General features: G+C 39.3%; 3 protein-coding genes across 3 annotated transcripts; 2 read left to right on the top strand and 1 right to left on the bottom strand.

Annotated features, from left to right (window-relative positions):
• The first annotated feature begins 53 nt into the window (after positions 1-53).
• LOC122614481 (probable G-protein coupled receptor Mth-like 3) lies at positions 54-2,582 on the top strand. The gene is made up of 8 exons (XM_043789046.1): positions 54-133; positions 648-1,151; positions 1,211-1,361; positions 1,417-1,593; positions 1,661-1,912; positions 1,970-2,141; positions 2,208-2,402; positions 2,471-2,582. The coding sequence occupies exons 2-8, from the start codon at positions 651-653 to the stop codon at positions 2,580-2,582; spliced, it is 1,560 nt and encodes a 519-aa protein (XP_043644981.1). The 5' UTR covers positions 54-133; positions 648-650.
• A 2,672-nt stretch (positions 2,583-5,254) lies between these two features.
• Positions 5,255-6,998, bottom strand: LOC122614480 (probable G-protein coupled receptor Mth-like 3). Its single transcript, XM_043789045.1, has 6 exons — positions 6,498-6,998; positions 6,288-6,438; positions 6,056-6,232; positions 5,734-5,988; positions 5,514-5,679; positions 5,255-5,447 (listed from the first exon to the last, which is right to left on the bottom strand). The coding sequence occupies exons 1-6, from the start codon at positions 6,996-6,998 to the stop codon at positions 5,255-5,257; spliced, it is 1,443 nt and encodes a 480-aa protein (XP_043644980.1).
• Positions 6,999-7,751: 753 nt separating this feature from the next.
• LOC122614479 (probable G-protein coupled receptor Mth-like 3) lies at positions 7,752-13,368 on the top strand. The gene is made up of 11 exons (XM_043789044.1): positions 7,752-7,854; positions 7,909-8,019; positions 10,177-10,322; positions 11,009-11,512; positions 11,572-11,722; positions 11,778-11,954; positions 11,985-12,239; positions 12,297-12,468; positions 12,531-12,725; positions 12,793-12,884; positions 13,154-13,368. The coding sequence occupies exons 1-10, from the start codon at positions 7,752-7,754 to the stop codon at positions 12,875-12,877; spliced, it is 1,899 nt and encodes a 632-aa protein (XP_043644979.1). The 3' UTR covers positions 12,878-12,884; positions 13,154-13,368.
• Positions 13,369-14,277: the final 909 nt, after the last annotated feature.

The raw sequence follows: 14,277 nt of genomic DNA, 5'->3' as shown, positions 1-14,277 counted from the left end.
GGCCAGTTTGCATCGGCTAGAGATGATCAAGAATATATGTATTTTACAGGATAGAAAATTACTAATGGGTTTGCCCGACATACGACTTTCGAATAACTGTTAGAATTCTCCGGTTACCGTTAATAGTTGCTGAGTAAGGAGAATAATGTATATAGTCAAGTACTTTCTTGTTCTCCCTTTTCCTCGCTTATATCGAAAGAGTTGTGCGGCCTACATTTTGCGATCAGTCATCTTAAAACTCTTGTCGGTTACACATGTTCTTTGCGTTTGTCTTTCCTTTTTATCCTTGTGTATATATGTAATTATATTTTAATTTTATGTGACTCCGGAATCCTGAGCAATAACAGGACATTGCTTATACGATTTGCAAGGATAAATCACTGGCTACATAAAGACTCTAAAGATTTATTTGCTTCAGCACAGTTCACTACGCTTATTCATATTTCGTGATTTGAAATATTTCTTATGATAAATACAAAATGACGAATAGTGTTATAGTTTTAGTTCAGTTTCGACTTTCGCGGAGATCATTTTTGCTCCCTTGTTACAGAAGAAAAAGCTTTCTTTTAAGCACTGACATTAATGTTACCGTAGATATTTTTAGGATCGTATATTTTAATTAACTATTATTTTAGTTGCCTTTGCAGAAAATGCGAGTCATAGATGTATTGTTAATCGCAGTTATTTTGCTGATGATGAAAAATTCAAGTGCCGAAATTCCCGGTTGCGACTTCTACGACACCGTGGATATTTCAAAAGCGCAAAGGTTCTCGAACGGATCGTACCTATATGAAGGCTTGCTGATCCCCGCCCATTTGACTGCTGAATATGACTTCAAGCTCCTGCCCGACCACTCAAGGGAGAGGGTGGCGAGCCACGTAAGAGGATGTGCCTGCCAACTAAGACCCTGCATCAGGTTTTGCTGCCCTGAGTACCACAAGATGAAAGAGGGCCAGTGCTACGGCGACATGTCAAAGGACGAGTTGGACAGGCACGATCCCTTGGTGAATGTGACGCTCAACGACGGGTCGGTGGTAAAGAGGCACTTCAAGGAGGACATAATCGTGCAGTCGGATCTGGCCAAGCCGAATTGTTCCAGCATGTACTATCTGAATCACGAATTGCCAGGCAACGGCTTCACTCTGTTTGAGGTAAGCTGCCTGTGTTTCTGTCTCATCGAAAGTGTTTAACCGCTTTAGAATCTTCGTAGAATGGATCTTTTCTGCGTCACTGGGACAACGTGGCGTTGACCAAGCGGGATTACTGCGTCCAGCATCTTTCATTAAAGGGTAATAGTATCCGAATTGCGCCCCACTTCTGCCCTCTTTCAAATGAGCACTCCAAACCATGGAAGACCGTTGGTAAGTTGAAATTCCTTTTTGCCCTGTTTCTTAGTTTAATGTTTAATATTCACAGCGATAGTGCTATCCCTAATATGCTTACTGCTCACGATCAGCGTATATCTCTATGTCAAGGAGCTTCGCAATCTAGTTGGCAAGTGTATCATCTGCTACTTGGCCTCCCTGTTCCTGGGCTTCCTCTTCCTAATACTAAATGTGTGGAATTACTCATCCGGATTCTGCGTTACGGCAGGTTTGCTAATGGCGACTGTTAATCAAGGATCACTAATTTGACATTCTGATATCATCATCATTATCAGGGTTCCTGGGCTACTTCTCCGTCATGGCCGCGTTCTTTTGGCTTTCCGTTATTAGTTTTAACTGCTGGATTACGTTCAGTAAATCTAACTGGTCGATCAGTTTCTTGCCAGAAAATCGGTTCGTATCTTATAACTTATACGCGTGGGGCATGGCGCTCCTCCTTACCGGAATCACCTTTATAGCTGACCAGGTGGTTGAGGATGAGAAGTGGAAACCCAGCGTGGGCATCGGCAGAAATTGTTGGATCTATAGTGAGTTACTATTCCATCAATTACAATTGCGATGTAACTCCTTCTTGTAATCAACAGCTGGCGATATTAGGGTCATGATCTACTTCTATGGTCCAATGCTACTGATAATCGTCTTTAACATTGTAATGTTCGTTCTAACGGCGATTCCCATATTGATGGTAAAGAAGAGTGTGAAATCCTTCGCCCAACAGCTCGAAACGAAACAAAAGCTAAACTCGGATTTACAACAGTAATGATTATACATTATTAGATAATAACTATAATATAAAGGTCCACTTTTTGTAATCTATTACAGTTTTACCGTATTCCTGCGACTTTTCATTATCATGGGTGTTCCGTGGAGCCTAGAAATAATCTCGTTTTTATTGAACAAAAATGATGCTTGGAAGAAGGCTATTATGGTGGCTGATTACATTAACTGGTCCCAGGGTACCATCATATTTGTGCTTTTTATTTGTAAACCGAGTACTTTAAAACTTATAATACCAAGGTAAGTCATCTATTACAAATATTCATGAAATTCGATCATCTCATACTTGTAAATATCTTTGGTTGTAGGGAACAACGAAAACTCCAAGGGAGTCACTATAACGCGAGATCAAATGCATCTCGACATAATTTAAGTGAAAATGCTTGCGAAGAAACGATTGTGGATCCAAACGGAGCATAGATTATATTGAATATCGTAAATGATGAGTCGAATTCAGCTAATGGAACTTCAAAAAGTATATCATTATGTTAATGTTGTTTGTTTCAATTGAAAATGGTCGCTTCCAGTTTAATATGGCAATGTAAAGATGTTTGTAATTTTACAAATAAATGGAATGGTTAGCAATCGCCGACACCCCATAATTAAAAATTATCCTTCTTGTATTCTCCGAGCCACATATTAAAAACATCCTACAAGGGAGCATCCTTGGTCCGCTCCTTTTTACCTTTTTTTATTTTATCTTGGTGTTCTTCTGGATCCTAAACTTAAATTGTCAGACCATATTTCCTCTATTGTCCAGAAGGCCAGGGGTGTGCTTGGTTTTATAAAAAGGTGTTTAAAGGAATTTTATGATCCTTACATGAACCTCCCTCCGATTCTTGAGTATGGATCATCCGTTTGGAGTCCGCAATATAGAGTTTACTCGGACCGCATTGAATCGATCCAAAAAAAAGTCCTACGGTTTTCCTTACGGCGCCTAAATTGGTGTACAAACCTTATATTACCTTCTTATTCCAGTCTACTAATGTTAAATAATTTACCTTCCCTAGCTTACCGTATAACGATGCTTGGAACAATTTTTATTTGTAATCTTATTCAGGGTGAAGTTGATAGTCCCGAATTGGTTAGTCGGCAAAACTTCTCTGTGTTAAGCAGATGCACTAGATATTACGTACCCCTAATTGTAGATCCTATTATCTTAATGCTATTATCGCTAACACTGACTCTCTGCCGCTCTTAAAGCGATAAATTCTAACTTTACTAACACAAAATTAGATCTCACTAATATTTTTATATTTCCTCCTTCCTTTACTATTTCCTATATCGCGTCTATTATCGAAATTTAATTCCGACAAAATTTAGTGTGCATTTTTCTAAGAAAACTAAATGTATTATAAATGTAGTTAAGTTCCAAGAAATGGAGTGCGTAAGTGTATAATAAAAAAAACGCATAAATACAAAAAGATACTGTATACTAAATTCGCAAAAAAATTTGGAAAATTGCGAATTTTTATGAATACATACAAACAATAATAGATGAGTGGATTCTTAGCTGCTATAGAATATAAATTTTAACATCTTTCCTGGACGCCCAAAAAAAATAAAAACAGCCACACCGTCTTTACGAATTTGAAGACAAATTCATCAAATTGTTTTTTCTTTTGCAGAAAATGTGAATAGTTATTGGGTCGTCCTCCGCATTTCTTTTGCTGTTGAGGCAAAACTCGAATGCCGAAATTCTCAAAAGGATCGTACCTATATGAAGGTTACTGATCCCCGTCTGTGATTTCGGACCGCTAAACATTAAGAGGACATACGATTTGACAGTTTGTATACACTTACGTCCATTTAAATAGATAAATCACTGCCTACATAATTTCTAAAAATGTATTTGCTTTGGCTCAGTACATTATGCTTATTCATATTTCGTGACAACAAATTGTTAAATTAAGGTGTAATATTTTTTAACTGATAAGTAATACTATAATTTGAAAAAATTGCTTAGAATGTTATAGAATGTTTTTGCTGGTATTAAGTAATTAGTTCAGTTTTGACTTTCGCGGAGCTCACTTTGCTGCTTTATTAGAGAAGGCAAAGCTTTCTTCTGAACGTTGACATTAAAGTTAGTTTATCACAGTAGAGACTTATAGGATAGCATTTTAAATTTAAAATGAGTTGACAATCATTATACCCGTCACTCCTAAAGTAAAAGGGAATACTAGAATCGTTGAAAAGTATTTAACAGGCAGATGGAAGCGTTTCCGACTATATAAAGTATATATATTCTTGATCAGGATCAACAGCCGAGTCAATCTGGCCATGTCCGTTTGTCTGTCCGTCCACATGAACGTCGAGATCTCAGGAACTAGAAAAGCTAGAACGTTAAGTTAAGAACGTTAAGCATGCAGACTCCAGGGACATAGACGCAGCGCAAGTTTGTTGACCCAAGTTGCCACGACCACTCTAACGCCCACAACCAAAACTGCCACATCCACACTTTGGAAAATGCTTTGATATTTTTCCATATCTTTGTTAGTTAAAGTTTTTGCCAAAAAACTTTTTGCCACGCTCACTCTAACGCCCACAAACCGCCAAAAACTGTCAGTGTTGACAGTCGTTCTCTCTCTATAGTGTTGTCTCTCGTTTCAGTTTCCTTTGCAGAAAATGCGAATCATAGAAGTATTGTTAATCGCAGTTATTTTGGTGATGATGCAAAATTCAAGTGCCGAAATTCCCGGTTGCGACTTCTACGACACCGTGGATATTTCCAAAGCGCAAAGGTTCTCGAACGGATCGTACCTATATGAAGGCTTGCTGATCCCCGCCCATTTGACTGCTGAATATGACTTCAAGCTCCTGCCCGACGACTCAAGGGAGAGGGTGGCGAGCCACGTAAGAGGATGTGCCTGCCGACTAAGACCCTGCATCAGGTTCTGCTGCCCTCATTACCACAAGATGCAAAAGGTCCAGTGCTACGGCGACATGTCAAAGGACGAGTTGGACAGGCACGATCCCTTGGTGAATGTGACGCTCAACGACGGGTCGGTGGTGAAGAGGCACTTCAAGGAGGACATAATCGTGCAGTCGGATCTGGCACCGATCGAATTTCATGATTATTTGTAATAGATTACTTACTTAATAAGTTTAAGAATCCTTGGTTTTAAAATAAAAAGCACAAATATGACGGTACCCTGGTACCAGTTAATGTAATCAGCCCCCATAATAGCCTTCTTCCAAGCCCTATTTTTGCTCAACAAAAACGAGATTATTTCTAGGCTCCACGAAACACCCATGATAATGAAAAGTCGCAGGAATACGGTAAACCTGTAATAGATTACAAAAAGTGCACCTTTATATTATAGTTATTATCTAATAATGTATAATCATTACTGTTGGGAGTCCGAGTTTTGTTTTTGTTTTGTTGGTTGGGCGTAGGATTTCACACCCTTCTTTATCATCAGTATGTGAATCGCCGTCAGGACGAACATTACAATGTTAAAGATGATTATTAGTAGCATCGGACCATAGAAGTAGATCATGATACTAATATCGCCAGCTGTTGATTACAAGGAGTTACATCGCAATTGTAATTGAAGGATTAGTAACTCACTATAGATCCAACAATTTCTGCCGATGCCCACGCGGGGATTTAACTTCTCCTCCTCAACCACTTTGTTAGCTATAAAGGTGATTCCGGTCAGGAGCAGCGCCATGCCCCAGGCGTATAAGTTGTAAGTTAGGAACCCATTATCTGGCAAGAAACGGTTAAAACGGTTAGGGTTTGCACTGAGCTTAACCCAGTAGGTTAAACTAATAACGGGAAGCCAAAAGAAAGCGGCCATGACGGAGAAGTAGCCCAGGAAACCTGATGATGATTATGATATCAGAATGTCAAATTAGTGATCCTTGATTCACAGTCGCCATTAGCAAACCTGCCGTAACGCAGAATCCGGATGAGTAATTCCACACATTTAGTATTAGGAAGAGGAAGCCCAGGAACAGGGAGGCCAAGTAGCAGATGATACACTTGCCAACTAGATTGCGAAGCTCCTTGACATAGAGATATACGCTGATCGTGAGCAGTAAGCATATTAGGGATAGCACTATCGCTGTGAATATTAAACATTAAACTAAGAAACAGGGCAAAAAGGAATTTCAACTTACCAACGGTCTTCCATGTTTTGGAAGGCTCAGATGAAAGCGGGCAAAAGTGGGGCGCAATTCGGATACTATTAACCTTTAATGAAATATGCTGGACGCAGTAATCCCGCTTGGTCAACGCCACGTTGTCCCAGTGACGCAGAAGAGTTCCATTCTAAGGAGATTCAAAAGCGGTTAAACTCTTTTAATGAAACAGAAACACAGGCAGCTTACCTCAAACAGAGTAAAGCCGTTGCCCGGATTCTCGTGTATCAGATAGTACATCCGGGAACATCCGGGCTTGGCCAGATCCGACTGCACGATTATGTCCTCCTTGAAGTGCCTCTTCACCACCGACCCGTCGTTGAGCGTCACATTCACCAAGGGATCGTGCCTGTCCAACTCGTCCTTTGACATGTCACCGTAGCACTGGCCCTTTTGCATCTTGTGGTACTCAGGGCAGCAGAACCTGATGCAGGGTCTTAGTTGGCAGGCACATCCTCTTACGTGGCTCGCCACCCTCTCCCTTGAGTCGTCGGGCAGGAGCTTGAAGTCATATTCAGCAGTCAAATGGGCGGGGATCAGCAAGCCTTCATATAGGTACGATCCGTTCGAGAACCTTTGCGCTTTGGAAATATCCACGGTGTCGTAGAAGTCGCAACCGGGAATTTCGGCACATGAATTTTGCATCACCAGCAAAATAATTGCGATTAACAATACATCTGTGACTCGCATTTTCTGTAAAGGAAACTAAAATAATAGTCTACTCATTTTAAATTAAATATGCTATCCTATAAGTATCTACGGTGATAAACTAACTTTAATGTCAATGTTTTAAAGGAAAGCTTTGCCTTCTCTAAGCAAAGTGATCTCCGCGAAAGTCAAAACTGAACTATATACTTAAAACCAGCGAAAACAAAACATTGTTTTATGCTATAAAATTCTGATTAATTTTTTATTTTATCATTATTACTTATCAGCATATTATCAGCATATTAACTACATTCAAAAATTTGTTGACACAGAATGAATAAACATAATAATGTACGGAGCCAAAGCAAATATGTACATTTTTATAAATTATGCAGGCAGTGATTTATCCATTTAAATGGAAGTAAGTTTATACAAACTTTCAAATCGTATGTACTCTTAATACTTAGAGGTCCGAAATTACAGAAATTTAAAATATAAAAACATACACAAGAACAAAGAAGGAACAGACTTTTGAAAATTTTAAAAAAAAATTTTCATTTTTATTATTTTTTCGCCAATTTCCACCGATCACTGTGGATCAAGGATCACTAATTTGACATTCTGATATCATATTCATCATCAGGTTTCCTGGGATACTTCTCCGTCATGGCCGCTTTCTTTTGGCTTTCCGTTATTAGTTTAACCTACTGGGTTAAGCTCAGTGCAAACCCTAACCGTTTTAACCGTTTCTTGCCAGATAATGGGTTCCTAACTTACAACTTATACGCCTGGGGCATGGCGCTGCTCCTGACCGGAATCACCTTTATAGCTAACAAAGTGGTTAAGGAGAAGAAGTTGAATCCCCGCGTGGGCGTCGGCAGAAATTGTTGGATCTATAGTGAGTTACTAATCCATCAAATACAATTGCGATGTAACTCCTTGTAATCAACAGCTGGCGATATTAGTATCATGATCTACTTCTATGGTCCGATGCTACTAATAATCATCTTTAACATTGTAATGTTCGTCCTGACAGCGATTCACATACTGATGATAAAGAAGGGTGTGAAATTCTACGCCCAACCAACAAAACAAAAACAAAACTCGGACTCCCAACAGTAATGATTATACATTATTAGATAATAACTATAATGTAAAGGTGCACTTTTTGTAATCTATTATAGGTTTACCGTATTTCTGCGACTTTTCATTATCATGGGGTTGTCGTGGAGCCTGGAAATAATCTCGTTTTCGGTGAACAAAAACGTGGCTTGGGCGAAGGTTTTTATGGTGGCTGATTACATTAACTGGTCCCAGGGTACCATCATATTTGTGCTTTTTATTTGTAAGCCGAGTACTTTAAAACTTATAATACCAAGGTAAGTCATCTATTACAAATATTCATGAAATTCGATCATCTCATACTTGTAAATATCTTTGGTTGTAGGGAACAACGAAAACTCCAAGGGAGTCACTATAACGCGAGATCAAATGCATCTCGACATAATTTAAGTGAAACTGCTTGCGAAGAAACGATTGTGGATCCAAACGGAGCGTAGATTTAATTGGATATAGTAGATTTAGCTTTCATTATATCATTGTTAAGTTAATGTTGTTTTATTTAACTGAAAATGATTGCATCCAGCTTAATGCCAATGTAAAGATGTTTGTGGTTTTACAAAAAAAATGGCATCGTTAGCAAATCGCCGAAACCCTAATAAACGAAACCTTCATGTAGGACTTCTGACTTTAAAGCGAACGGTCGTGTTTTTCTTCTGTGCTCCGAATTTATATTTGCTTTTGCCAAGACCATTAATCAATTCTTTAATAATAATTTTACGTTGTATACAAAATTATATAAACTCTGTTCGCTTCGCGGGTAAATTGCTTTTATTTTTTTGTCTCTTTTCTTTGTTGTAATCACTCTCTCTTTTGTGCGTTGTCCGTAGTGCTGTTTGGTGTTGTTTATTTATGCACATAACTGTGCACCCGCTCTCTCGCTCTCCCACTCAAAATTCAAAGTTCTAAGCGTGCTGACTGCGCTCTTGCGGTACTTACAAGCTTGGATTTTGTGTCCTTGTACTTACAGTGGTCTGAATAACAAATGTTATCTGCTTCCAAAACGAAAGCCGTATTAAAGCCTGATCAGGCAAAAATGCCTTGTTGGCTTTGTGATAAATTGGTGCACACTAAGTGCACAAGTGATGATTTGGCGAAGATCCCATATCTAAAATACTTCTGTGATGCTTGCCTAGAGGTTGCGAACAAGATGAAAGCGTTCGGAGATAGGATTCGGAGCAATCCGATCCCCACAAATGCGGGTGCGGGGGAGCGGCCTAGCAACAGCAAAGACGGCTGGAATACGAGAGGAGTCAAAGTTATAGACCTTGAACCTCGGCAAAGCGGGGAGAAGAAAAGGGAAAATAACGGGATCACCGCGGCCTATAAAGGGACAGCGCAAGCGCAGCTCGAGGCAGTCAGTTAAACACGCGTAGGTCATACGTGCAAGAGCAGAGTACGGGCGCAGGTCACGCAGTTAGGACGCGGGCGTGCGGCCGGACAGTCGGAACAGATTCAGAAGGCGTGGACCTAGTCGTTAAGTAAAAGGAACGCCGTGATTTATTAATCCGAGAGTGAGACGAGCACCAGTCGAGAAGTTACCGGTCAGTCAGAACATGCAGGACACAGAAGGATATCAGTCAGCGAGTGTTGAATCGGACACACAAGGACGATCACTACAAGTGGAGAACCGAGCAACGCAGAGATCCACGGAACAAGCGATCACAAGGACCTGGCGTGGTCAGAAGGGACAATGGAGTCATTGGACGGCGAAGGGAAGAGCGTTGACTTGACCTCACGGACGATAAACAATATGAATTTACACAAGCATCGACATGAATCATACGCATGGACACAATTTAGTGTGCAAATTTCTAAGAAAACTAAATGTATTTTCACAGTCAAGATCCAGGAAGTGTAGTGCGTGAGTGTATAACAACAAACAAGCACATAAAAAGCAAACAAATACAGTAAATTTAATTCGCAAAAAAATGCGGAAAATTGCGAATTTGTATTCATACATACAAACAATAATAGCTGCTATAGAATATAAACTTTAACATCTTTCCTGGACGCTCCCAAAAAAAAAGATTCACCATTGCAATGTGAATGTCTTTACGAGTTTGAAGAAAAATTCATCAAATTGTTTTTTCTTTTGCAGAAAATGCTAACAATTACTGGATCCTTCACCGCATTTCTTTTGCTGTTGAGGCAAAACTGAAACTGATCGTATTTGACTTCCATTTGACTTCTGAATATGACTTCAGGCTCCTGCCCGACGACTCAAGGAAGAGGTTGGCGAGCCACGTAAGAGGATGTGCCTGCCAATCACAGCGTCCATATGCACGAACAGACGGACACGGCCAGTTTGCATCGGCTAGAGATGATCAAGAATATATGCTTCATTTTACGTCTTACTAATGGGTTTGCCCGACATACGACTTTCAAATAACTGTTAGAATTCTCCGGTTACCGTTAATAGTCGCTGAGTAAGGAGAATCATATACATATGTATATAGTCAAGTACTTTCTTGTTCTCCCTTTTCATCGCTTATATCGAAAGAGTTGTGCGGCCTACATTTTGCGATCAGTCATCTTAAAATTCTTGTCGGTTACACATGTTCTTTGCGTTTGTTTTTTCTTTTTATCCTTGTGTATATAATAATTTGTTAATTTTATGTGACTTCGGAATCCTAAGCATTAACAGGACATTGCTTATACGATTTACAAGGATAAATCAAGGATAAAGATTTATTTGCTTCAGTTCAGTTCACTATGCTTATACATATATCGTGATTTGAAATATTACTTATGATAAATACAAAATGACGAATAGTGTTAGAGTTTTAGTTCAGTTTCGACGTTCGCGGAGATCATTTTTGCTCCCTTGTTACAGAAGAAAAAGCTTTCTTTTAAGCGCTGACATTAAAGTTACCGTAGATATTTTTAGGATCGCATATTTCAATTAACTATTATTTTAGTTTCCTTTGCAGAAAATGCGAGTCATAGATGTATTGTTAATCGCAGTTATTTTGCTGATGATGAAAAATTCAAGTGCCGAAATTCCCGGTTGCGACTTCTACGATACCGTGGACATTTCAAAAGCGCAAAGGTTCTCAAACGGATCGTACCTATATGAAGGCTTGCTGATCCCCGCCCATTTGACTGCTGAATATGACTTCAAGCTCCTGCCCGACGACTCAAGGGAGAGGGTGGCGAGCCACGTAAGAGGATGTGCCTGCCGACTAAGACCCTGCATCAGGTTCTGCTGCCCTGAGTACCACAAGATGCAAAAGGGCCAGTGCTACGGCGACATGTCAAAGGACGAGTTGGACAGGCACGATCCCTTGGTGAATGTGACGCTCAACGACGGGTCGGTGGTGAAGAGGCACTTCAAGGAGGACATAATCGTGCAGTCGGATCTGGCCAAGCCCGGATGTTCCCGGATGTACTATCTGAAACACGAGAATCCGGGCAACGGCTTTACTCTGTTTGAGGTAAGCTGCCTGTGTTTCTGTCTCATCGAAAGTGTTTAACCGCTTTAGAATCTCCGTAGAATGGATCTTTTCTGCGTCACTGGGACAACGTGGCGTTGACCAAGCGGGAGTACTGCGTCCAGCATATTTCATTAAAGGGTAATAGTATCCGAATTGCGCCCCACTTTTGCCCGCTTCCATTTGAGCCTTCCAAACCATGGAAGACAGTTGGTAAGTTGAAATCCCTATTTGCCCCGTTTCTTAGTTTAATTTCCTATATCCACAGCGATAGGGCTATCCCTAATATGCATAGTACTAACGATTAGCGTGTATCTCTACGTCAAGGAGCTTCGCAACTTAGTCGGCAAGTGTTTCATCTGCTACTTGGCCTCCCTGTTTCTGGGCTTCCTCTTCCTGATATTAAACGTGTGGAATCACCTACACAGTTTTTGCCCTACGGCAGGTTTGCTAATGGAGATATCATTATCATCAGGGTTCCTGGGCTACTTCTTCGTCATGGCCGCGTTTTTTTGGCTTTCCGTTATTAGTTTAAACTGCTGGATTACGTTTAGTGGATCCTCTAACTGGTTAAACCGTTTCTTGCCAGAAAATCGGTTCCTATATTACAACTTATACGCCTGGGGCATGGCGCTGCTCCTGACCGGAATCACCTTTATAGCTGACCAGGTGGATATGGACGAGCAGTTGAAACCTCGCATGGGCGTCGGCAGAAATTGTTGGATCTATAGTGAGTTACTATTCCTATAATTACAATTGTGTTGTAACTCCCTTTTGTTTTCAACAGCTGGGGATATGAGTGTCATGATCTACTTCTATGGTCCGATGCTACTGATAATCGTTTTCAACATAGTAATGTTCATCCTGACGGCAATTCGTATCATAAGAGTGAAGAAGGAAGCCCAAAACTTTACTCCACAGCGAACAACAACCCAAAGGCTCAACCTGGACAAACAGACGTAATGATTTTACAATAATCCAAAAGTTTACATAATTAAATTATTTTTCAAATCTTTTAAAGTTACGCCCTATTCCTGCGACTGTTCATCATCATGGGCTTGTCGTGGAGCTTGGAAATAATCTCGTTTTCGTTGAGCAAAAACGCGGCTTGGGCGAAGGCTTTTATTGTGGCTGACTACTTCAATTGGTCGCAGGGTACCGTCATTTTTGTACTCTTTGTTCTAATGCCACGAACTCTGAAACTGCTTAAGGAGCGGTAAGTAATCGGCTCATCCATTAGAGGTCTAAATTATCAGGTTCTATCATTGCCTCTGGCTGAGCAGGATTCAGGGTAGAGGTGATGAAGTCGCCGCCAGTGATGAACAAATCTCACTTCAGAATACGAAAGTTGACCCCAGTGTTTTTTAATATATGGGTAATGTAAAAATACAGTTTATCAGATCATTTGGTGTTGGAAACCCTTAGTTTAGTACCCCTAACAGGCAGCAAAATGATCATTAATTAAAAAGTGTTTGCTTGCTCATTATGGGTCATATAACTTGGGCTACGCATGTTTGCTACTTATCACCTCTAAAGTGTCTTATTTTCTGCACGGTGTTTGTCTAAGCATTAATTAAATGTTGCATGTGGTTGTCCACTAAGTCATAATCTTTCTTAATAATAATCTATTCTAATCTATACTAGACGTGCCATGAATACGAGACCAAAGCAACGATTACAGACTACGATTCGTGTGAAGGTACTACGGATGTACGGATGTTATGGACAAGAATACTCAGCATTTATCCACTGGTCTATGGCAAAAGGAAGGAATATCAAAAACATCCTTTTTGGAGCAGCACTTACACTCACTTGTAGTATTAATTTACTTCTAAAGTTAATTAATCAACTAAGCAAACACAAAGCATTAAAAAAACTACAAATAATTATAGTATGAATCATTATGAATAATAATGACTAACTAACTTATCGGTTGTTAAATAACGATTCACACAATGTTTCTTTATAAATAACGTCTTAATATATAGAGTTTCCAGTGACTTAAATATTTGAAATTTAAGTTTTAATAATAAAAGTAATTTCCTGCAATCGGCGTGAATTAATTGACGGAACACTATATCCCTGCTTACAATTTTTTTAAATAAAACAAATGATATCACTCATATTATATAAACATAATTTGTTGCCTAATATATATTTTACAAGATCGAAAACAAAGTCCTATATACTAACATAAACAGTAAGCAAAAACCGGAAATAATGCTGTAGTCGAGTTCCACGACTATCGATTACCAGTTACTTAGCTAGTGGAAGTGCGAACGAGAAATTGCATCAATATCTGGAATATCGGTGGAAATTGGCGAAAAAATAGTAAAAAGGAAAATTTTTTTTAAAAATTGTCAAAAGTTTGTTCCTTCTTTATTCTTGTGTATGTTTTTATATTTTAAATTTCTGTGATTTCGGACCGCTAAGTATTAAGTATAAGAGTACATACGATTTGAAAGTTTGTATAAACTTACTTCCATTTAAATGGATAAATCACTGCCTGCATAATTTATAAAAATGTACATATTTGCTTTGGCTCCGTACATTATTATGTTTATTCATTCTGTGTCAACAAATTTTTGAACGTAGTTATTAATATGCTGATAAGTAATACTATGATAAAATAAAAAATTACTCCGAATTTTATAGCATAAAACAATGTTTTGTTTTCGCTGGTTTTAAGTATATAGTTCAGTTTTGACTTTCGCGGAGATCACTTTGCTTAGAGAAGGCAAAGCTTTCTTCTAAACGTTGACATTAAA

This window comes from Drosophila teissieri, chromosome 2R (assembly GCF_016746235.2).
Source record: "Drosophila teissieri strain GT53w chromosome 2R, Prin_Dtei_1.1, whole genome shotgun sequence".
Classification (NCBI taxonomy): domain Eukaryota; kingdom Metazoa; phylum Arthropoda; class Insecta; order Diptera; family Drosophilidae; genus Drosophila; species Drosophila teissieri.
Note: the sequence above shows the minus strand (reverse complement) of the source record. Positions and strands in the feature narration are given on the sequence as shown.

Excerpts from the sequence above, each read along its gene's own strand:
- LOC122614481 (XM_043789046.1), top strand. The coding sequence starts at position 651 with ATGCGAGTCATAGATGTATTGTTAATCGCAGTTATTTTGCTGATGATG. Across the intron at positions 1,152-1,210 it reads ACGGCTTCACTCTGTTTGAG|AATGGATCTTTTCTGCGTCA; the intron begins GTAAGCTGCCTG and ends GAATCTTCGTAG. Across the intron at positions 2,403-2,470 it reads TTAAAACTTATAATACCAAG|GGAACAACGAAAACTCCAAG; the intron begins GTAAGTCATCTA and ends CTTTGGTTGTAG.
- LOC122614480 (XM_043789045.1), bottom strand. The coding sequence starts at position 6,998 with ATGCGAGTCACAGATGTATTGTTAATCGCAATTATTTTGCTGGTGATG. Across the intron at positions 6,233-6,287 it reads CAAAACATGGAAGACCGTTG|CGATAGTGCTATCCCTAATA; the intron begins GTAAGTTGAAAT and ends TAATATTCACAG. Across the intron at positions 5,448-5,513 it reads CAAAACTCGGACTCCCAACA|GTTTACCGTATTCCTGCGAC; the intron begins GTAATGATTATA and ends AATCTATTACAG.
- LOC122614479 (XM_043789044.1), top strand. The coding sequence starts at position 7,752 with ATGGCGCTGCTCCTGACCGGAATCACCTTTATAGCTAACAAAGTGGTT. Across the intron at positions 11,513-11,571 it reads ACGGCTTTACTCTGTTTGAG|AATGGATCTTTTCTGCGTCA; the intron begins GTAAGCTGCCTG and ends GAATCTCCGTAG. Across the intron at positions 12,240-12,296 it reads CAGAAATTGTTGGATCTATA|CTGGGGATATGAGTGTCATG; the intron begins GTGAGTTACTAT and ends TGTTTTCAACAG.